Here is a 22,524-nt window from a genome sequence, read left to right as displayed (position 1 = left end):
TGTCAAGTCACAAGGATCCTACAGGCGCTGGTGCTGTTTGTCCGGAGTCCCCTTACCATCCACCCAGAGACTATATCATAAGTCATATAAACAAGCGTCTGCCATTTAGTTTTAGGTGCTGGCTAATTCCATCCTCTGATAAATAATTTTGTGTTAACCAGCTGTTTCAACAAAATTTGTGAATTTACAGTATCCTTTCCTCCCAATAAATAATGAGAACTCAATGCACAGAATGAAAAGGTCTGCCTGTGGGACGTCCTTGGTGGTCCTGTGGTTAAGACTTCGCCTTCCAATGGAGGGGGCATGGGTTCGATACCTGGCTGGGGAGATATCCCACACGCCTTGTGGCCATAAACCCCCAAAACATAAAACAGACGCAGTATTGATTGTAACAGGTGCAATAAAGACTTACCAAAAAAATGGTCCCCATTAAAAAAAAACTAAAAAAAAAATTTTTTTAAAAAGAGAGAAAAGGTCTGCATGTAATACTGTAAATTTCAGCAAATATTGCCAACACACTCTGGTTTCCACTACCACTGATGGTATGATAGACATTTAGAAATGTTTCTTCTGAGAAAGGCTGTAAGAAAAGAATCATGGTAAGACAAGGTTTGTTGAAGACAGTCTGTTTATTTAGCGGCTTCACAAGCCCAGAGTAGAATTTGCTAGACCGAGATCAGAAGGAGGTGGAGTCACAGAAGAGGGGAGGGTTGTTTGGTGGATCTGGGCCCCAGGCCCTGGGAGGTCAGCACCAGCCCTGAGGTTATGTGAGAACCAGGGCGGAGCAGGAAGAAGCCAGGAGATGGTTGGAACAGCTCCGTGGCCATCAGAGGATGAGGGGTGGGTTTCCTGTGGTTTAGCCCCTGAGCAGCCTGCAGATGGAGGAGTTCAGCTGCCAAGGAGGAAGATTCTCTTGGGTTGAAAGTGGCAGCGAATCCTCAGATGGCTCAAGCAGTACAAGGGGAACCCCCTTCTCCATCAGGAAGTGTGGAATAGGATCTCTGGTCCCAAAGATTCAGACTTAAGAATGGAGTGTGCCCGGGGGGTCTGGACGTGTCACTGCTCACAGTCAGGGAGCTGAGACTGGCTGGAACCACATGAGGTCTGAGCTCAGCATCTCAGATCTTGCACTGACAGCAAAGGGGGGCGCAGCAGCCGGACTGGGAGCAGCAGGGTTTGCAGCAGCCGGACTGGGAGCAGCAAAGGGGGGCGCAGCAGCCGGACTGGGAGCAGCAGGGTTTGCAGCAGCCGGACTGGGAGCAGCAGGGTTTGCAGCAGCTGGACTGGGAGCAGCAGGGTTTGCAGCAGCCGGACTGGGAGCAGCAGGGTTTGCAGCAGCTGGACTGGGAGCAGCAAAGGGGGGCGCAGCAGCCGGACTGGGAGCAGCAGGGTTTGCAGCAGCCGGACTGGGAGCAGGTGTGTTTGCAACAACGAGACTGGGAGCAGCAAGCAGGGACACAGCAGCTGGACTGGGAGCAGCCACACGAGCCGCAGCCCCCCTTGGACCCCCCACACGAGCCGCAGCCCCCTTTGCCACAGCTGGAGCAGGAGCAGGCGGGCACACAGCAGCACACGGGCTTGCAGCAGCAGGCAGGCACACCACAGCTGGAGCCGCAGCCCCCCTTAGACCTCCCACAGGAGCCGCAGCCCCCCTTGGAGCCCCCACACGAGCCGCAGGCCCCTTTGCCACAGCTGGAGCAGGAGCAGGCTGGCACACAGCAGCAGGCGGGCACACAGCAGCAGGCGGGCACACAGCAGCTGGAGCCGCAGCCTCCGGAACAGCCAGAGCAGCCCATGGTTCTGGTGGGTTGAGGGTGGAGCTGGTCAGAGGAGCAGGCGGAGAGAGAGAAGGTGCTCAGTGTGGGGCCTCTGGGGCTGAGAGCTTTTATATACCTGCCGGGGCAGGCGTGACCTGGGCACATGGTCCCTTCCTGGTTCCTGTCTGGGCCGCGTTTGTTTCCTACTTGCCCCTGTGCTCTCGCTGACTCGTGAGCATCCGTTTTCTTAGGTTCCTAAATGTGGTGTCTTCCCCCCTTTTGGCTCCTATAATTAGGGCCTGAGCTCTGCTTGCCCATTCCTTCCCTGACATCCCTAGGAACTGGTCACCTGCCCTTTTTGCCCATCACAACTGACCCTTGAGGGGATGGCCCAAGTCTGCACCCCAGCAGAGCCCCAGGGGCCGCCTCCTCAGGGTCGCCTGCACAGGAAGAGGCTCGTGGCGCCAAACGAATGGGCCCCGCTTACGCTCAGCGCCCCAAATGCAGCTCCTCCCAGCTTATCTGGGAGAATATTACCTTCCAATTCGTCTTCACACTAAATTTTATTATTTACCATAGAAAGATTAGTTTTAATTTTTTAATCAAGGTGGTAGACATATAGTTTAAAATTTTTCATGAGGCTTTACCCCAGGAATTTTCCTCCAATTAAAGTAGATAAACAAATCAAAAAAAAGTCTGACAGAGTAAGAGATGCGCATTACTAATGAAAGAATTATGTGCTTATGGCTAGATTAAATTGAAATAAAACTAAGAATCATGTTATCAACAATAACTATGTTTTATTTTTAGACAATATAATACTAATACTACCCTCTCATACTATCATACTTAAAAAAAAAAGGTTTCCTTAATATCTGAAAATGAATCAGTGTAGTTGACCATGTGAGACCGTGTCTGATTCTCTGGGACTCCATGGACTGCAGCATGCCAGCCTCCCCTGTCCTGCAGAGTGGCAAGAACAGGATTCTTCTGTAAGACTGGGAACAAGGAAAGAGTGTTCACTATTACCCCTTGTACTCAAAGTAAGTTTGTCAAATTAAAAAAAAATTGCTAGGGTTTTAACTGAACACAGTAATCAATTTTTGGAAAATTGACATCTTTTCAACATCGACTCACATGATCTGTGAACATGCGTAGCTTTCCATTTATTAAATCCTCCTTTATTTCTTTCAATAATGCTTTATAATTTCACTTCAGAGAATTTGTACATCTTTGATAGGATTTCTATTTCTAGGTTTATGCTTTTAGCGGATCAATTATAAACAATTTTTGTATTTTCATAAACATATATTTTAAAATTTCTAATTGCTGTTGTTAGTGTACTTGGAAAATTTAGTTTATATTTGTTGTTTCCCCACTGATCTTGCTAAATTTACTTATTTATTGTGATGCTTTATTTGTAGACTTTTTTGGATTTTTCTTCCGTGTTAATTCGTATTTCACCTTTCAGGATTTCCTTGACAAATGCAGCCCGCCCTTAGTACTTTTCGCTTCTTCACAAGGAAATCAGGAGCATTCCTAGGGGTCGCCTCCGCCTGCCGACCTGAGTGCTGTTACTGTCCAGCTCACTCGTACACTCGTGTCAATCCCAGAAATCACATTCATTATTGCTGCCTCAAACACTCAGTGTCTGGATCTGCTTGGCTGCTCTGGCAAAGGACCACTTCCTGCGTGTCAGAGTCAGTAGGAACTTCCTTTCTGACAATTCTGGAGGCCAGAAGTCCAAGATGAAAGTTGATTCTGGGTGAGACCTCTCTTTCTGGCTTGTCTCCTTCCATGAGCTCTGTCAGGAGAGCAGGGGGACAGAGAGCTGATGTGTCTCCTCTTCCTATAAGGACAGTAGTCCTCCTGGGTTAGAGGCCCGTCCTTACTACTCCGTTCAGCCTTGATTCTGCCCTTACAAGGGCCTCCCTGAAGGCTCGGCTGGTAAAGAATCCCCCTGCAGTGCCGAAGACCCTGGTTCGATTCCTGGGTCGGGAAGATCCACTGGAGAAGGGAGAGGCTACCCACTCCAGGATTCTTGGACTTCCCTGGTGGCTCAGCTGGTGAAGAATCCGCCTGCGATGCGGGAGACCTGGGTTCCATCCCTGGGTTGGGAAGGTCCCCTGGAGAAGGGAAAGCCTACCCACTCCAGGATTCTTGCCTGGAGAATCCCATGGAAGGAGGAGCCTGGTGGGCTACAGTCCACGGGGTCACAGAAGAGTCAGACGCGACCGAAGCAACTGAGCGAGCGTTGCTCTTAACAGCCTTATCTCCCAATGTTGCATTAGGGCTTCAGCCTAAGAGTTTTGGGGGGAACACAGTTCAGCTCATGGTGGTCATTACTCTTTTGGGTCTGTCCACATGGTCTCCCACGTTGCAGGCAGACGTTTTACCCTCTGCACCACCAGGGAAGCTCCTGTATTTACACCGTCAGTGCTGTTCATTCCTTCCTGTAGATCTGTGTGTGTCTGCGTTACGGGACCATTTTCCTCCAGCCTGAAGGACATCTTTCACTATTTCTGGGAGTGTGAGTCTGCTTGTGAAGAATTTTCTTACTTTTGTCTTTCTTCAGTTCAGTTCAGTCGTGTCTGACTCTTTGTGACCCCATAAATCACAGCACGCCAGGCCTCCCTGTCCGTCACCAACTCCTGGAGTTCACTCAGACTCACGTCCATCGAGTCCATGATGCCATCCAGCCATCTCATCCTCGGTCGTCCCCTTCTCCTCCTGCCCCCAATCCCTCCCAGCATCAGGGTCTTTTCCAATGAGTCAACTCTTCTCATGAGGTGGCCAAAGTACTGGAGTTTCAGCTTCAGCATCAGTTCTTCCAATGAACACCCAGGACTGATCTCCTTTAGGATGGACTGGTTGGATCTCCTTGCAGTCCAAGGGACTCTCAAGAGTCTTCTCCAACACCACAGTTCAAAAGCATCAATTCTTCGGCGCTCAGCTTTCTTTCCAGTCCAACTCTCACATCCATACATGACCACTGGAAAAACCATAGCCTTGACTAGACAGACCTTAGTCGGCAAAGTAATATCTCTGCTTTTGAATATGCTATCTAGGTTGGTCATAACTTTTCTTCCAAGGAGTAAGCGTCTTGTAATTTCATGGCTGCAGTCACCATCTGCAGTGATTTTGGAGCCCCCAAAAATAAAGTCTGACACTGTTTCCACTGTTTCCCCATCTATTTCCCATGAAGTGTTGGAACCAGATGCCATGATCTTCATTTTCTGAATGTTGAGCTTTAAGCCAACTTTTTCACTCTCCTCTTTTACTTTCATCAAGAGGCTTTTTAGCTCCTCTTCACTTTCTGCCATAAGGGTGGTGTCATTTGCATATCTGAGGTTATTGACATTTCTCCTGGCAATCTTGATTGCAGCTTATGTTTCTTCCAGTCCAGCGTTTCTCATGATATACTCTGCATAGAAGTTAAATCAGCAGGTGACAGTATACAGCCTTGACGGACTCCTTTTCCTATTTGGAACCAGTTTGTTGTTCCATGTCCAGTTCTAACTGCTGCTTCCTGACCTGCATACAGGTTTCTCAAAAGGCAGGTCAGGTGGTCTGGTCTCTTGCCGGGGTCCAGCCCCGGTGGATCCAGGGAATTCGAAGGTGGAGACGGCGTCGGCGTCTTTGGAAAAATACATATTTAATCACAGATATAGAGAGAGATTAGAAACGGATAGTGTAGTAGGAGAATTAGTGGAGAAAAGAGGCTGTATTTCAGCCAGAGAAACGGGAGCAAGAAAGAAGCGACATGGTGGAATCAGTCTTTCCAGAAACTGATCCGATTTCTTTATTTTTGGGTTTGCTTATATACCTTTTGTTACACATAGGGATGAATACAGAGTCACGTGGGGGTCAGCAGTCCTGACCTTTATCAAAATCAGGTGCTTTACATAAATGAATAAAAAGAGGGTCTTAGGGATATTACATCATCTTCTGGCCATGAGTGAGACCTGCTGACATTCTATGATCCTTTCTTTCTGATAACCAAAAACCTTATTTCTTCCAAGCGTGTTTTTTCTTAAACCAAGCACCACCCTCCATATAAAGTTGCATTCCTATAAGGTGAGGGTGTAGTGAGTTACAATCAAGAAAGGAATTTATTTAACCCAAGGTTAACATGATTAGTCTTAAAGGTTAATACTTATTTTTCCTATATGTTTAAAAGTTAATACTTATTTCTCCTATATGTTACTTATATTCACTATAAGGGCAGGGAACATGGACATTTAGCAGCAAACATCAGCCCAACAAATGAAAATCCTTTCACCAATGCTCCCCTTAAGATCTATCTAGTCTTAAGATAGTGATAAGGTTACATTTTTACATGGCAAGGACACAGGGATTTATAATAAAGTACAGTGATCTATTACAAAAGAGAAAATTCATTAACTCAAAAAGTCTAGTATTGCTAACATCAAAAACTACTATATTTCCTTTTCTATATTTCAAATACATTGATTAATATATTCCTAGGTGCCTAAGGATATGGAGGCCTGGCAGCAATCATTGACTCAATGATAAGAAAAAGCCCTATGCTAATTAAGACTCTCAAAATACTCCAAAACTCTCTGTGCTGTTTATGGTTAAGAGGTAGTAAACAATCCTGTGGCAGGAGTATGGATAATCCTGTCACACAAGCTAGTCTGTCAGCAGAGAGGTTTGACCTGAGACATCCTTGTCCCACCCAGGGGAGGGAATTAGCAGCAATCATTGACACAAGAAATGAAAAACCGTTCACCGATATAATTCCTAACCAACCCACTATACTGATAATTTCTAACTCCCCAAGAGAATTTGCCTTTAGTAAGTCTAAAACATCTCGTGCCTCTCAGGTTGGGAGGCTGTAAACAATCACATGTGGCTGGACGAACCTATACAGGCGGGCTAGATAACCTTCAGAGGAGTCCGTGAGCTGAAACACTCTTGTCACGCCCAGGAATGTTTATTGCCTTGGAGCTGCACGTTTACTCCTTCTCCGAGAGAAAACGGGAGAGCATAAAACAGACTCTGGTTTTGGGGTAGATGCTCGGGAACAGGGGGTTTCCTGAGGCTTGATCACGCCTTTGCGTCTGCCAAGCCTCCTTCCTCATGACCTTTGCCATGGGCGGAGCTCCTCACGCTGGCCCCCGGCAGTCTCTATTCCCATCTCTTTCAGAATTTTCCACAGTTTATTGTGATCCACACAGTCAAAGGCGTTGACACAGTCTTTGTCTTTCTTAAATATCTTTATTTAAGCTTCACATTTGCAGAACTTATTTTTTCAAAGTAGAGTCCGCAGTGCAGAGTTGTTAACAAGTTCCCTCGTTCACTCCTTAATAGATGGTGTGCCGTTCCGTTGTCCCCTGGCTTCCGTGTTTTTTCTTGAAAAGTCAGCTCTAAATGTTACTGTTGCTTCTTTGGGAATTATGTGCCATATATTTTGCTTTTAAGACCTTAACATTTTTTTCTTTCAGAAGATGATCATTTTGTAGCTAGGGTTTTAAAAGTGTCTTCTTGAGTTTTGCTGAACTTCTTGAATCTATGGGTTGATATCTTTGGTTAAGTCTAAGATATTCTCAACCTCTGTCTTTTGAAATATTGCTTTTGCCCCATTTTATATCTTATTTTCCTCTGATTTGCCAGTTACACTCATGTTAGACTTGTTGGCTCATTCCCACATGTCTTTTACACTCATTTGTTTTTTGCATTCTCATTTCTATCTGCTTCAGTTTGGATGTTTTTCCATGGACTTTTTTTAAAAATTGAATTCCCTAATTCTTTTTTTTGCTATGTCCAGTCATCTGTTAAAGCCATCTGATAAATTGTGAATTTTATATCTTGTACTTTTCCGTTTTAGAATGTCCATTTTATGATATTTGTATGGACACTCTTGGTGGAATTTTTCCACCTTTTCATCTAGTTTGTCCATATTCTCCCTCTGCTATCTTTAAGTCTTTGCTAACTAACAGTAAGATCCGGATCATTTTTGAGCCTGCTTTTATCACATTTTCCGCTTCTGATTTTGGTCACACTTTCCCATTTCTGGCTTTTCCTTTGGCTATGCTCGCAGCTTTCAGGATCTTCGTCCACTGATCAGGGCCTGAACCCAAGACCTGGCAGCGAAAGTGTCGAGTCCGCACCACTGGGCCGCCAGGAAGCTCCCTCCTATTTCTGTTTTCGTCTGTTTTTTTTTTTTTTTTTACTGTGTACTGGCTACTTTTTATGGAAGAACCATAGAAGTTCTACACGGTATAATCTCGCATCGTGGGAGAGCCGTCTTTGGGGGAAAGGCTTCTGCCCTCAGGGATCCTCTCGTCTAGTCCCTGTTACTTCTATATCCCCATTGTCTTCAGATACACTTTTTGTAATTTACCTGCTTTATTTTAAAATGTACGTCTTTACCTTCTGTCTGTGCTGCGTCCTCGCTGCTGTGCGGGCTTTCTTTAGCTGCGGAGAGGACGATCCTCTCTAGTCCTGGCGTGCAGACTTCTCACGTGGTGTCTTCTCTTGGGGAGCACAGGCCCTGGGCCCCTGGGCTCCGTAGTCGTGCCGCACGGGCTTCGTTGCCCATGGCGTGCGGAATCTTCCTGGACCGGGGTCGAGCCTGTGCCCCTGCACTGGCGAGCGGCCCCGTACCCCCTGCACCACAGGGAGGCCCCTAGTTTGCTGTGGTTGCTGTTTCGTCGCTAAGTCGCATCTGAGTCTCTGCGACCCCGCGGACTGCAGCGCGCCAGGTTTCCCGTCCTCCGCTGCCTCCTGGAGTCCGCTCAAGTTCCTGCCCACTGAGCTGGTGTTGTTGTCTAACCATCTCACGCTCTGCCACCCTCTTCTCCTGTGCCTTCAATCTTTCCCAGCGTCAGGGTTTTCTTTTGGTTGCTGTAGTAGGAATTTGGGAGGCTGCCACTCACCGCATGTTGCGTGGCAGCCCAAGCCCGCTCCTTTTCGTCTGCAGGTTCCCTGCTTCCGCTGGCATGGTTTGTTGGTATATATTCTTGTTCTTCCTCCTAGGTACCAAGTTTGTGCCTTTGATCTGAAGAATCTTCACGGGTCACTGCTCTGAGCATTGTTCTCCTGCCATTTCTCCTGATCTCTCCGTGTGGGACACTCGGCAGCGCTGTGACGGAGCCTCTGATCGCTCTTCCACGGTTCTTTGCTTCTATTTCATGGCTGAGCCCTTTATGACTCTTAGAGTCTGGCTGAATTTCTCAGGGCTGTCTTCCCGCCTTCTGACAGCTCTGAGGGAGAAGCTGCTCTCTGCTCTCTCCCGCGTCCCTGGTCCAGTTTTGGTGATCTTTGGCTTGCGGAAGCATCACCAGAGCTCCGCTTCGTCTTCTCCCCATGTTCTCCCCGTGTGCGCGTCCGACTATCCCTAAACGTCTCCTGTATATGAGGACCCCTGCCAGGCAGGGTTAGGAGCCCACCCTGCTGCATTACGGCTGACGAGCGTGACGCCTGTGGCTGGACAGTGGATGTTGGTAATGTCCCACGCAGAGGTCCACAACACCCTTATCTGCTTCTGCGTTACTTTTCTTTTCTAAACACCGCGAGAAGATAAATGCAGAGTGGCTGAGCCCACTGCATCTGAAACCACAGCTACAAGTCAGGAGAGCGCTACCCAGCCCCTGTGACGTGAGAGAGGAGGGGCCTGAGGGGGCTGGCCCCAGCACAGCGAGTTTACTGCCCCCCCGCCACCAAGGGAAAGCCCCACTGCCGGACAGTCACCCATCCAGGACGCACACTCCGCATCCTGACTCGGAGGCCAGGCCTCTCCGCCACGCCCTGGAATGTCCCCTGGCCACAACATCGGTGGTGGAGTATGGTCGTGGCTGGAGGCAGACAGGACACCTGGCAGTAAGTGGAGTCAGGGCCTGGTCAGCTGGCATGGGCTTCCAGACACCCACTTCCAGTCAACCCCCTTGTTCTTCAGTACAGTGTACAGAGATTGCTGTGAAGAGTCACACTGGGAATGAATTTGGTTGGCGGTGACAGAGCTAGTTTTATTGACAGGGCATTTTATTGTATTTTAACAAACAAGTGTAGAAACCTGCTGTAAGGAAGGGAGTCTTGCTGGACTGGGCTTCATCGGAGAAGGAAACTTGGATGTGCTCAAAGTGGCATCTTTTCTTATTGAGAAGCCAGGAGCTGGATGTTCTTGACCAGACCCTTCACATGAGGGTCAGCGCCTGGCTGTGGCAGATGGTGGCCCTTAGAAGAGTCAGGACAGGTGGAGGCCACTTGGTGTTTAGAGAACTATTAGCATACGGCCTTCCTCTGCATAATGACATCCCAGAGGGACGGGGATAGAGCCGTGGTTCCTCATGTGAGTGGTGCTTCCTAGGCTGGAGTCAGGGAATGCAGGGAAGAGGTCCACAGAGCAAGATGTGTCCAGGAGAATGGCAGGCCAGAGAGCCTCACAGATGCCGCAGCTGGAAGAGGTTAGCTGAATGCTGGACTGACCATTACATCAGATTTTGCGGTGGCAGCACACGGGGAAACAGCAGCCGGACTGGGAGCCCCCACGCGAGCCGCAGCCCCCCTTGGAGCCCCCACGCGAGCCGCAGCCCCCCTTGGAGCCCCCACGCGAGCCGCAGCCCCCCTTGGAGCCCCCACGCGAGCCGCAGCCCCCCTTGGAGCCCCCACGCGAGCCGCAGCCCCCCTTGGAGCCCCCACGCGAGCCGCAGCCCCCCTTGGAGCCCCCACACGAGCCGCAGCCCCCCTTGCCACAGCTGGAGCAGGAGCAGGCGGGCACACAGCAGCAGACGGGCACACCGCAGCTGGAGCCGCAGCCCCCGGAACAGCCAGAGCAGCCCGTGGTTCTGGTGGGCTGAGGGTGGAGCAGGTCAGAGGAGCAGGCGGAGAGAGAGAAGGTGCTCAGTGTGGGGCCTCCGGGGCCGGAGCCTCCTGTGCCTGCCGGGTGTTTACCAGGCCGCTGGTCCCTTCCTCTTGTCTGTTAGTCCAGGGTCTTGCTTTTGTTGTCGTCTTTTTTTCCTGAGTTCCTGTTGCCTGGGTCACTGACAACTTTCTTAAGTTTCTAAATTTTGCCTCGTCCTCCTTCATTCTGGATTTCAGCCTGTCCTTCCTAAGCGTCGCCGGTACTTGGTCACCCGCCTCTGGTTGGACTGTGTGTGGCCTGTGAGGATGGCATTGGGCCCAGGCTCCTTCACCCCTGTTGGGAGTTTGCAGGTGTGATTAAGCTCAGCATCTTGAGATGAGAGACTATCCCCTTGGGTGGTGATGGGTTAAGTGAGACCACATCCATCATTGTGAGAGAGAGGCAGGGGGAGACATGAGCACGCCGAGAGGAGGAGAGGCTGTGAGGTGCAGCTGAGGGGATTTGCGGGTGCTGCTTTGAGCATCTGAGTGAGGTGGCCACAAGCCAGGGCGTCCTGGCAGCCACCGGAAGGTCGTGGCGGTGAGAGCTGGGCTCTCCTTGCAGCCTTGCAGAGGGAGCACGGCCGCGCTGACGACTTGACTTACTTGGGACTTACGGACCAGGGCTCGAACCCGTGGTCCCTGCGCTGGCAGACAGATTCTTATCCACCGAGCTGCCCGGAACCACTGTTACTGCCCTTAGCCCTCTAGCAGAACACAGTTGAGTTCTTGAACCATTTTCAGCTTTTAGTTTCATTGTCAGCAGATCGAACATGGTACAGAAGTGACTTGAGGAGCTTCTAAGGGCATTATTAGCCAGAACAGGGATCCCTGAGGCCGTGTGCAACGCCCCTGGGTCTCTGTTTCCCAGACTCTTACGTGTTCTTTCAAGAAACCTGGGGATCTCTTTGGCATCCAGATATCCAGAACTCTAACAGAAAATGCGTAACTGGGAAAGGAATACCTCAAAACCGAGTGCTGACAGCCTCTTCTGAGAAATATTGAAGGTGGGGCCACAGTGTTCGTGTCTTGCGTGCTTGTCCTGGAGTTGGCGGGACACCCCCGGCTTCGGGCGCCGCGGCCCCGGGTCCCAGGCGCGGTTTCTTCGGTCGTCACCAGGCGGCGACGAGGTTCCCCGCTTTTTGCGCGAGCAGAACTCGCTTGACTCCAAATTGGCCTTGTTTTGAGCTTAAAGGCTCCAGTTTAAGATCTGTATACGTTGTCCGACTTTGGAGACCCAACCCAGAGAGGGTGTGCGTGTATTAGAGTTAACCGAGCAAGAAAAGAAATAACAATAAATTACAGATTTAAAGAAATGGCAGATACCACAAATGGGACCGAACCTGAGAGAACAAGGGGTTTGCTTCCCTGGTGGTGCAGAGGTTAAAGCGTCTGCCTGCAATATGGGAGACCTGGGTTTGATCCCTGGGCCGGGAAGATCCCCTGGAGAAGGAAACGGCAACCCACTCCAGTATTCTTGCCTGGAGAATCCCATGGACAGAGGAGCTTGGTGGGCTACAGTCCACGGATCGCAAAGAGTCGGACACGACTGAGCGACTTCCCTTCACTTCACAGTGGCTCAGCTGTAAAGAGTCTGCCTGCCGTGCAGGGGGCACGGGAGACGCGCGCGGGTTCGATCCCTGGGTCGGGAAGATCCCTTCCAGGAGGAAGTGGCCACTGCTCCAGCATTCTTGCTCGGACAATCCCACGGACAGAGGAGGGTAGGTTCACAGAGAGGCAGACGTTCCGGAGCACAAAGGCAGGGAAAATCGCCTGTTTTGCTGGATGACTTGCCCCAGCCTCTCTTCTCTACCCCGGGCATCCTCCGCTATGGTTTTCCTTTCTTTTTTTTCTTTTTTCTTTTTTTCCTGCCACTTATCCGTCATCACTTACTCGTATGACAACAATTTCAGAGCTTTACTTTCTAAAGTGAATACAAAGCTTTCAGCTTTTCCTTTATCATGGCTGCTTGAGGGTTTTTTTTAGTTGTTGATTTTGAACATTTGTTTTCGCCTCATGGTACTGTCATGTAAGTAGGCTTGCTATCAAATCTGGGGAAATACTAATCAAATGTCTTTTCATTTGTGCTGTGAAACTGCCGGGGGTGAGCATTCTGTGCGGCGTTTAATCTTGTTGCTGTTCAGTTGATGAGTCGCGCCCACCCTTTTCAGTCCGCGCCCCCATCCTCCCCCCGCCGCCCCGGCAACCATAACCGCAGCTCGCCAGGCTCCCCTGTCCTCCACCGTCTCTCAGAGCTCACTCAAACTCCTGTGCATCGAGTCGGTGATGCCATCCAACCATCTCATCCTCTGTCGTCCCCGTCTCCTCCTGCCTTCAGTCTTTCCAAGCATCAGGATCCTTTCCAATGAGTTGTCTCTTCACACCAGGCGGCCGAAGTATTGGAGCTTCAGCTTCTGCATGAGTCCCTCCAATGAATATTCAGCACTACTTTCCTTTAGGAGTAACTGGTTTGACCTCCTTGTTTGCCTTATATTTCTTTTTAATTAATTACATTTGTCAACCTGTTTGTGATTACATCCTTGGTCGGCCCATTATGTGTCTTATACTGTCTTTGACTGTGTCAATATTTTCATGTCAAATCAGCAGGAAACTTAAGCCTTTACCAAAATATTCGTGTGATTTGCTATTACACATTAATTGGATTGTCAAATAATTCATGAGCTTTCCTTACTTTTGTTTGAAATGTATCGCCTCTTGTTAATGAATTCTGCTATTGGCGTGATATGAAAATTTTGCTGTAATTTGGGCCTTTCATCAGCATTACTTCCGTGGTGTTTCAGACAGTAAAGAATCCGTCTGCAGTGCACGAGACCTGGGTTCAGTCTCTGGGTTGGAAAGCTCCCCTGGAGAAGGGAATGGCAACCCATTGCACTATGCTTGCCTGGAGAATTCCATGGACAGAGGAGGCTGGCAGGCTATGGTGCATAGGGTCACAAAAAGTCGGATATGATTGAGTGAGTAATATTCTCACTTTTAGGAACGGATTCTGGCTTATTTTCGCATGTTTATTTCACATCTTATTCCTTGTTTTCCTTTGAACTTTATACTTCGAATTGGGGTAGAGCTGACTAACCAGGCTGTGATCATTTCAGGTGGGCACTCACACCCGTGCATGACTCCCTTCTCCCCCAGCCCCGCTGCCGTCCAGGCTTCCACGTAACACTGAGCAGAGTTCCATGTGGTATCCAGTAGGCCCTCGCTGGTCATCCGTCTTAAATATAGCAGTGTGTACACAGCCTTTCCAGACTCCCTAACGATCGGCTCCGCCATCCTTCCCCCCAGCAACGGTAAGTTCATTCTCTGAGTCTCTGAGTCTCTTTCTGTCGCATAAGTGAGTTCATTTGTACCATTTCTTTTTAGATCCCACATGTAAGGCACGCCGCTCATCATTTCTCCTTCTCTGACTACTTCACTCAGTATGACACTCTCCAGGTCCATCTATGGACCTGCTGCAAATGCCATTTCGTTCTTTTTAGTGACCGAGTAATGTTCCGTCGTGTATATGTGTCTTTTTAGTGACCGAGGAACACTGTACCACACCTTCTCCGTCCATTGCTCTGTCAGTGAACATCGAGGTGGTTCCATGTCACAGCTGTTGTAAACAGTGCTGCCGCGAGCACTGGGGAGCGTGCGTCCTTTCAGACCATGGTTTTCTCTGATACATGCCCAGGAGTGGGATTGCAAGGTCATTTGGTAGCTCTGTGTATACTGTTTTAAGGAGCTTCCATACTGTTCTCCGAAGTGGCTGTACCAATTTACCTTCCCACCAACAGTGTAAGAGGGCACATTTTATCACTTTTGATGAGAAGTCTTTCTTAGTTCTTTAAGAAATAGGTGTGAAAATGACAGAAGCCGTTTTGCTCCTGCATGCTGAGCCCAGGCCCTGTGCTCTCCGTCTCCTTTGGCTGCACCGCGCCTCTGATGCGGCGGGGGCTTTTCCCCAGCTGCAGTGAGTGGGGCTGCCCTCCAGCCGCGGCGCACGGGCTTCTCGTTGCAGTGGCCTCTCCTGCTGCAGTTCTCGGCTCTCGGGCGCGGCCGCGGTAGTTGTGGCGCACAGGGTTAGTTGCGGAATCTTCTCAGACCAGGGATTGGATCCACGTGCCCTGCACAGGAGGGCGAATTCTTAACTACTAGACCACCACGGAGCCCTGTCTCAGTTTTTCACCTGGAATGTTTAAAAACATATTTCCAAACACTTTTGGGCTTCCCTGGTGGCTCAGACAGTAAAGAATCCTCCTGTAATGCCCAAGACCTGGGTTTGATCCCTGGGTCAGGAAGGTCCCCTGGAGGAGGGCATGGCAACCCAGTCCAGTATTCTGGCCTGGAGAATCCCAAGGACAGAGGAGCCTGGCGGGCTACGGTCCACGGGGCCGCAAAGAGTTGGACCGGACTGAGTGACTGAGCTGGCAAAGCGCAGTTCAGAAAGCAAATCTGTCCTTTAACAACAGACTTGTCCTTTTGAGTGCGTTCGGTACATTCTGTGTGTTCAGATTTCTCTCCTGAATTTCTGAAGATCTACTTAAGAGGCCTTAAAACATCAAATCCACGCTGCGAGTCTTCCACAGCCTTCTACTGGCAAACCATCGTTACTTTTAGATTCTTTGGCGAAAAGCGTGAGCTGTTATGGAAGACGCTGCAGCAAGTTAAGAGGGAACTGCCTGCAGGGATTCTGGCAGCGGCACACCGCCTGGTGCTCTGCGTGCGCACCTGTGCTTCTGAAGGTGGGTGCACGCTGTTCCCTTACCTGTACGATACTGCGACCACCAGTGCTGCTCACGGGCTGGCTGCGGGCATCCGTGTCTTTCCCTCTGTTGAGTAAAGTCACAGGTGGGTTGTTTCCTGTCGGTGGAAATGTTTCACACTGCTTGTAAAGTTTCCTGTGGCGGTAGCAACGGACAACTCTTGCCAGCCAATCGGGGCTCACCATTTCCAAACAGCATATATAGCCCTGGAGACATGCTTGTGCCTGGTTTCTTCCACGTATCGGTTTATTTTGTACATATTCTTATTTATTTTGGTCGAATTTTCATGAAATGTTTTGGATAAATGAGTCACGTGTGCTTTTACATTTTGACATAGTGTTGAGGGCTCGTGCAAAAATGAATACAGTTCAGAATCTGGTTCTGAAGTGTCCTTAAGAAAAGCTATACATATACCTATACACACCCCACATCTTCTTTCTTCATCTACTCACGGATACTTAGGTTTCATATTTTGTCCATTGTAAAAATGCTGCAGTGAACACTGGTGTCCTGTGGCTTTTCTAATTGTGTCTTTGTTTTCTTTGGGTTAATACCCGGAAGTGACATTGCTGGGTCACATGACAGGCCTATTTTTAATTTCTGGAGGAGCCTCCCTCCTCTCCTCCGCGGTGGCTGCGCCAGTTGACCTTCCCCGCCGGCAGTGCGCCAGGCTTCCCTACTCTCCGCATCCCCGCCAGCGCTGGTTATCTATTGTCTTTATAACTGCGGTTCTTCTGATAGGGGTGAGGTGGTATCTCTCAGACCTGTTCTGGGGAGGTGTCTTCTCTGGGTTCGCGTGTGCACTTTGCATCACCTTGGATTTCCTGGGCATTTAGTCCCGGCCCCTTCTTAGCAGCCCGTCGTCTCAGCCCCTGGCGCTGCCCCGGAAGGCAGCTCAGAAGCGGCACGTGCTGTGTCTGTTTCCTGTGGCTTCCAAACCAGAGAATCGGTCGAGTCGGTGCTCCCCGCAGGCCAGACAGACGGCCGTCCCTCTGGCTGAAGTTCGTCCTTCGTTAATTATCAGTTGACACTGTTATTATTATTTTTTTTGCCACACGAAATTTTCTTTTTATATGTTTATTTTTCTTTTATGCCAAATTTATCCGTCTTTTCCTGAGCTGCTGGACTTTGTGTCATGGTTAGAAACAACTCTCCCATCTCAGTATTATTTTAAAAGCTCCTCTTTTCTTTTGGTCATTTTGTGTTTTTATTTTTTATTGGAGTCTTTATTCTGCATGGAATTTATCTTTAGAGGAAGAGATGGAGTGGGGCTTCCCTGGTGGCTGAGCAGTGAAGAGTCGGCCTGCGATGCCGAAAATGCAGGAGACCCAGGTTCCATCCCCGGGTCGGGAAGACCCCCTGGAGAAGGGCATGGCGACCCACTCCAGTACTCTTGCCTGGAGACTCCCGTGGACGGAGGAACTTGGTGGGCTGCAGGCCACAGGGTCTCAGAGAGTCGGACACGACTGCGTGACTGAGCTCGAGAGATGAAGTAAAGGCACGGTTCTGACTCGCAGCGTCCTCCATAGTTGCTCTAGGCATTCGGCTGCGCTGGGCTTTGTTGCTGCACACGGGCTCTTCTCTAGCTGCAGTGCGTGAGCTTCTCACTGTGGAGCATGGGCTTTAGGCGCCTGGGCTCAGTACTTGCGGCTCCGGGGCTCAGTACTTGCGGCTCGTGGCTCAGTACTTGCGGCTCCAGGCTCAGTACTTGCGGCTCCCGGGCTCTAGAGCGCAGGCTCAGCAGCTGCGCTGCTCGGGCTTCGTCGCCCCGCACGCGTGGTCTTCCTGGGCCGGGGAGGGACGCAGCATCTCCCGCGCTGGCAAGTAGACTCTTTGCCGCCCGGGAAGGCCCTCCCTGCATACTTGCTTTAATATCCGTCTGTGGAATAATGTATTTTTGAACAAATTTAATAGGCTATCCTTTATATGTAGAAAATTCTCACACGTTTCGACCTTTCTCCGGTGGTTCTGTTCTTTTATTTGTTGGATTTTTACACGTGTTTCAAGCTGTTTGAATGCTCATAACTTAATAATAGGTTTGCTATCTGGTTCCATGTCTTTTTGGGCAGTGGACTCTTTCTGAAGCTGTTTCTTCTCTTGATTGTGTTTTGGCTGTGCTGGGGCTTTGCAGCTGCACGCGGGCTGTCTCTAGCTGGTGCTGGGGCTGCTCACTGCAGGGCCTTCTCTTACTGCTGAGCGTGGGCTCTAGGCACTCAGCCTCCAGCAGTTGTGGCAAGAGGGCTCAGTAGTTGCGTGGCTTGGGCGTGGCTGCCCCTCGGCCCGTGGAATCTTTGCAGACCAGGGATCGAACGTGTGTCCCCTGCTTTGGCAGGCGGATTCTCACCACTGGATCACCAGGGAAGTCCTGGTCCCCTTTCTGTTCAACATTTTCTTGGCTATTTTTATGAATATCTTTTTTTTCCCCTGTATAAATGTTACAGTCAGCATAGCTACTTAAAATACCTTCTTAGTATATTTATTCTGATCCAATATATAGATTAATTTAGGAAGAATGACTTGCTTAAAATATTAACACTTCCTGCTCCCTGCAGCAAGGTGTGAGAGTGTGACTGGGAGCTGCGACAGCCGGGGTCATGGCAGGACAGCCATTTAGAAAGTTTCCTCCCCTCTTTGACTGAGTATTAGTTGAAAGAAGGACAACTGAAACTGTAACCAAAGGGGCATAAGGCTTCCAGGAAAATCACAAGGGAAAACATTGCAAGCAATGGTAGTAGCTGTTGGATGGGGCTCTAATGGAAAGAGAGGAGAGATTCAACCACTTCATGGGCAAGTTGGAAATACAGTTCTCCTCCCAGGAGATGTGAGTTTGATCCGTGGGTCGGGAAGATCCCCTGGAGGAGGGCATGGCAACCCACTCCAGTATTCTTGCCTGGAGAACCCCATGGACAGAGAAGCCTGGTGGGCTACAGTCCATAGAGTTGCAAAGAGTCAGAACTGAAGCAAATGCGCATAAGAGATGAGGTAAAGATACAACTGACTTAGCATATAGCACACAAAGTCGTTATAGACAGCAAGGATTACTTCTTATTCAGAGGGGGTGGCATTCTTGATAAGTATGTTGACTGAAATCAGTCACTGTTGAAATGGCATCACACGAAGCTGCCCATTCCACTGAAGTTGTGAAGTCTTTCGTCACGTAAGTAATTTCCATGTTTCTCTTTTATAACAATATCCAAACTAATGATATCCAGTGTCTCTAAAATTTAGTTTCACTGTACTGGTATAAACATTTCGAAATAAAAATGTATAAATGACAAAAACCTTCCTATTAAAACAAGAATTATCTATGCTTTCATTCATGACTCCTTTTATGTGTCTCAGTATATTACAACTTTCTTCACATAGATTTTTAAAGACTTTTATTGAAATACAAGTTCACGGAGAAGAATGTCAGCATGCTTCCTGTGAAGGTGTTTTACGTTAATGCCATAACCTGCAAGGCAAGGTTTCCAAAGGTGGGCCACTGAGTATAGTAGAGGCTCAGAGGCAACATCCCTTCAGCGATGACCCTGTAACGGAATGCAAAGGTTCTCCCCTGTTCCAGCTAGGCAGCGCACACTGACTGTGTGTAGTATTGAGTACCCATCTTTGGCAGCTTGACAGATTTTCACAGATTGAACATGCATGTAACCGGCACACCCAGATTTAGAAAGAGAGTGTCCCCAGGCCCCAGGAGCTCTCTCCTGTCCTCTTTCCAACCACTTTCCCCCAAGGAGCCCCCCCGGTCCCTGGTGGCGTAGGCCAGTCTGTTCTGCGTGTGTGTTTATGGACTTCACGTGGAATCGGTCCCAGCGTCTGCCTTTCTGTCGATTTCTTCTACTCAACATCAGTCTGTAAGATTCCCATTGCTGCCTGGCAACCTACTCCAGTGTTCTTGCCTGGAGAATCCCAGGGGCGGCGGAGCCTGGCAGGCTGCCGTCTATGGGGTCGCACAGAGTCGGACACGACTGAAACGACTTAGCAGCAGCAGCAGCAGCAGTCTGCCGAGCAACTAAACCACAAGCAATTTTTCTTTTCTATTAATGGACATCTGGACAATTTCCATTTTTTACTGTTAGAAGTAGTGCTTTTTCATGCAGATTTTAGAAATGACTTTTATAGAGTTCACATTTAAGGAGTGGAGGAAGTCCTTTCCTTCATTGTGTTTCTGTTTTGTGCACGTGGAAAGGCTGTTGGTTTTACATTTTATGTCCGCAGCCTTCTGCCTGAGCTCACTTTTTCACCCCCCCAGGTATGCAATGGGTACATATGTAGACAATGATAATTTTGCTTTCTTTTTGCCAACTGCTATTTTGTTTCATTCTTACTAATAATTGTATTTAAAAATGCCACCAAAGCAAGGAAAATAATGCTAGCAACAGTGATATTATAGTAAATGTTGCCAAAAATACCTTCAGAAAAAAGAAATTGCACCTGTTTTTTACCCCCATCAACAATGCACAGTTGTTTTCTGAATTCCTCGTTAGAGTGTCCACTAAAGAAGTATCTTGGGGACTTCCTTGGTCTCCAGTGACTAAGACTCCGTGCCCCCAATGCAGAGGGGCATGGGTTTGATCCCTGTTGGGGAACTAGACCCAACATGCTGAAACTGAGGTCATGTGCCCAAACTGAAAGACCCCACTGCCGCAACTAAGACCAGTGGGCCAAACAAATTTAAAAGAATATTTAAAAAACAAAGCAGTATCATGAGACAGAGTCCTTGAGAGGGCAATGTGTTTATTTAGAGTCCACACCAGGCCCAGACTGGACTGTGGCCGGTGACGGAGGCACAGGCGAGTCCTGGTGAAGGGCGGCGCTGGGCCAGCTGACGCGGGGCTGAGGAGAGTGGGGGCACCTCCTGGGTCTGTGGTCCGGACGTTGGCCTTGTGGGATGGGCCAGGTCGGCCAAGTCCAAAGCACGAGGGGCAGTGGGCTCCGGGAATCAGGGGCCTGCAGGGGCTGCAGAGACTGGGAAGGAAATGGCTTCCTCGAGGCAGAAGAGGTGGGGTCCAGAATGGACAGAAGGACGAAGTGGCCTCCCTTCGCCCGGATCTGGGAAGCAATCTGCTGGGACTGGAGAGTTGGGATCCCCATTCTAGAAAAGATGGATTCAAAACTGCCACTTGCTAATCTTGGATGGGGCACCGGTCACTTCCTAGATTCCCGGGTTCTCGGGAGCCACTTGAGGTCCCTGGACACAGCTTCAGATCTTGCGCTGGCAGCACACGGGCACACAGCAGCTGGACTGGGAGCAGCAGGGTTTGCAGCAGCTGGACTGGGAGCAGCCACAGGAGCCGCAGCCCCTTTGCCACAGCTGGAGCAGGAGCAGGCTGGCACACAGCAGCACACGGGCTTGCAGCAGCAGACGGGCACACCGCAGCTGGAGCCGCAGCCCCCGGAACAGCCAGAGCAGCCCATGGTTCTGGTGGGTTGAGGGTGGAGCAGGTCAGAGGAGCAGGCAGAGAGAGAGAAGGTGCTCAGTGTGGGGCCTCCGGGGCCGGGAGCCTCTATATACCTGCCGGGGCAGGTGTGACCTGGGCACATGGTCCCTTCCTGGTTCCCATCTGTGCTGTGTCTTGTTTGTGGGCCTGGAATCCATGGGCTTCTGTTGACTTTTCCCAGCGGACACCCTCCTAGGTTTCTAAGTCTGGCTTCTTCCCTGTCTTGTTTGTTTCCTGTAAAAAGGGACAGCCCAGCTCTGTGCTATCTCCAGCTTTCTGTTGAGTACATATAACTGGGGGTCCTGGGATCTCTCCCAACATCTATCTTCTGTACTGAAAACCTCCCCATTACTTATCTTCAAAACTTTATTTTTTAAAATTTGAGGTTTGTAGTGGAAACAAAAGCAAAAGTAAGCAAACAGGACTGTATCAAACTAAGAAGCTTCTGCACAGCAAAGGAAACCAAACCACCAACAAAGTTAAAAGGCAACCCACGGAGTGGGAGAAGATATTTGATTAATCATTTGTAAATCATTTGATTAATCCTTTTTGATAAAGGATTAATATCCAAAGTATATAAAGAGCTCATATCACTCAATAGCGAAAAAAGACCCCCCCAAAATGGGCAAAGAATATGCTTTAAAAATGGGCAGAGTATCTGAATAGATTTTTTTTCCCCTAAGGAGATATACAGATGACCAACAGACACGAAGAGAGGCTCACCATCCCTAACCATCAGAGAAATGCAAAGCAAAACCACAAGATATCATCTCACACCTGCAAACAGCTATTATCAGAAAGACAACAAATAGCAAGGTGAGGAAGTGGAGAGAAGGGAGCCCTCCCACGCTGTCCGTGGGAACGTAAGTTGGTGCATCCACTGGGAAAACCAGTATGGAGTTTCCTCAAACAATTAAAAATGGGGCTGTCATGTGAGCCAGCAATTCTACTTCTGGATATTTATCTTAGAGAAATGAAAACATTACCTTGAAATGACATCTGGACCCCTATGCTTATTGCAGCGTTGTTTACATTAGTCGAGATATGGAAGCAACCTACATGTCCGTTAGGGATGAATGGATAAAGAAGCTGTGGTGGGTCACGGGATATTATTCGGCTGTAAGGAGAAGGAACGGTGTCCTGCCATTTGAGATGATATGGGTAGACCTAGAGGATATTGTGGGGGCGTCCCCAGTGGCTCAGCAGTTAAGAGTCTGCCTGCAGGGCAGAAGATACAGGAGACACAGTTTCGATCCCTGCTCAGGAAGAGCCCCTGGAGAAGGAAAGGGCACCCCACTCCAGTGTTCTCGCCTGGAGAATCCCGTGGCCAGAGGAGCCTGGCGGGCGGCAGTCCATGGGGTCACGAAGCGTCAGACCCTGGGTGGCTGAACACCGAGACGACACTCAGCTACGTGGAAGAAGTCAGACAGAGAAAGGCACGTCCTGCGTGGTCTCACTGTTACGTGGGACGTAAAACCCCCCCAAACCTAGCAGGCTCATAGATACAGAGAGAGGGTGGGGTTGCCCGAGGCAGGGGGTGAAGGGTGGGCCAAGTGGGTGAAGGGGCCAAAAGGTACAAATGCCAGTTACAAGATAAACAGGTCCTGGGGACCTAAGGTACAGCATGGAGACAATGATACTGTATTCTGTGTTTGAGAGTTGCGGAAAGGGTAGATCTTGAAGGTCTGGTCACGAGAA

The 22,524-nt window shown here is 49.4% G+C and overlaps 1 protein-coding gene and 1 pseudogene across 2 annotated transcripts; one reads left to right on the top strand and one right to left on the bottom strand.

Annotated features, from left to right (window-relative positions):
- Positions 1 to 973: 973 nt before the first annotated feature.
- On the bottom strand, positions 974 to 20,933 carry LOC120874185 (keratin-associated protein 5-1-like). 2 transcript variants are annotated; one of them, XM_040255394.1, is made up of 3 exons: positions 20,761 to 20,933; positions 16,742 to 16,744; positions 974 to 1,771 (listed from the first exon to the last, which is right to left on the bottom strand). In XM_040255394.1, the coding sequence occupies exons 1-3, from the start codon at positions 20,927 to 20,929 to the stop codon at positions 1,119 to 1,121; spliced, it is 825 nt and encodes a 274-aa protein (XP_040111328.1). In that variant the 5' UTR covers positions 20,930 to 20,933; the 3' UTR covers positions 974 to 1,118. The 2 variants fall into 2 exon arrangements, with proteins under 2 accessions (XP_040111328.1, XP_040111329.1); XM_040255395.1 differs by lacking the exons at positions 16,742 to 16,744; positions 20,761 to 20,933 and having other exon boundaries at positions 974 to 1,845.
- Positions 17,980 to 18,472, top strand: LOC120874186 (annotated as a pseudogene).
- Positions 20,934 to 22,524: the final 1,591 nt, after the last annotated feature.

This window comes from Oryx dammah, unplaced genomic scaffold (assembly GCF_014754425.2).
Source record: "Oryx dammah isolate SB20612 unplaced genomic scaffold, SCBI_Odam_1.1 HiC_scaffold_15, whole genome shotgun sequence".
In the NCBI taxonomy this organism is placed as follows: Eukaryota; Metazoa; Chordata; class Mammalia; order Artiodactyla; family Bovidae; genus Oryx; species Oryx dammah.
The sequence above is the reverse complement of the archived record's forward strand: the minus strand, read 5'-3'. Positions and strand labels throughout refer to the sequence as shown.

Excerpts from the sequence above, each read along its gene's own strand:
- LOC120874185 (XM_040255394.1), bottom strand. The coding sequence starts at position 20,929 with ATGTGCCCAGGTCACACCTGCCCCGGCAGGTATATAGAGGCTCCCGGC.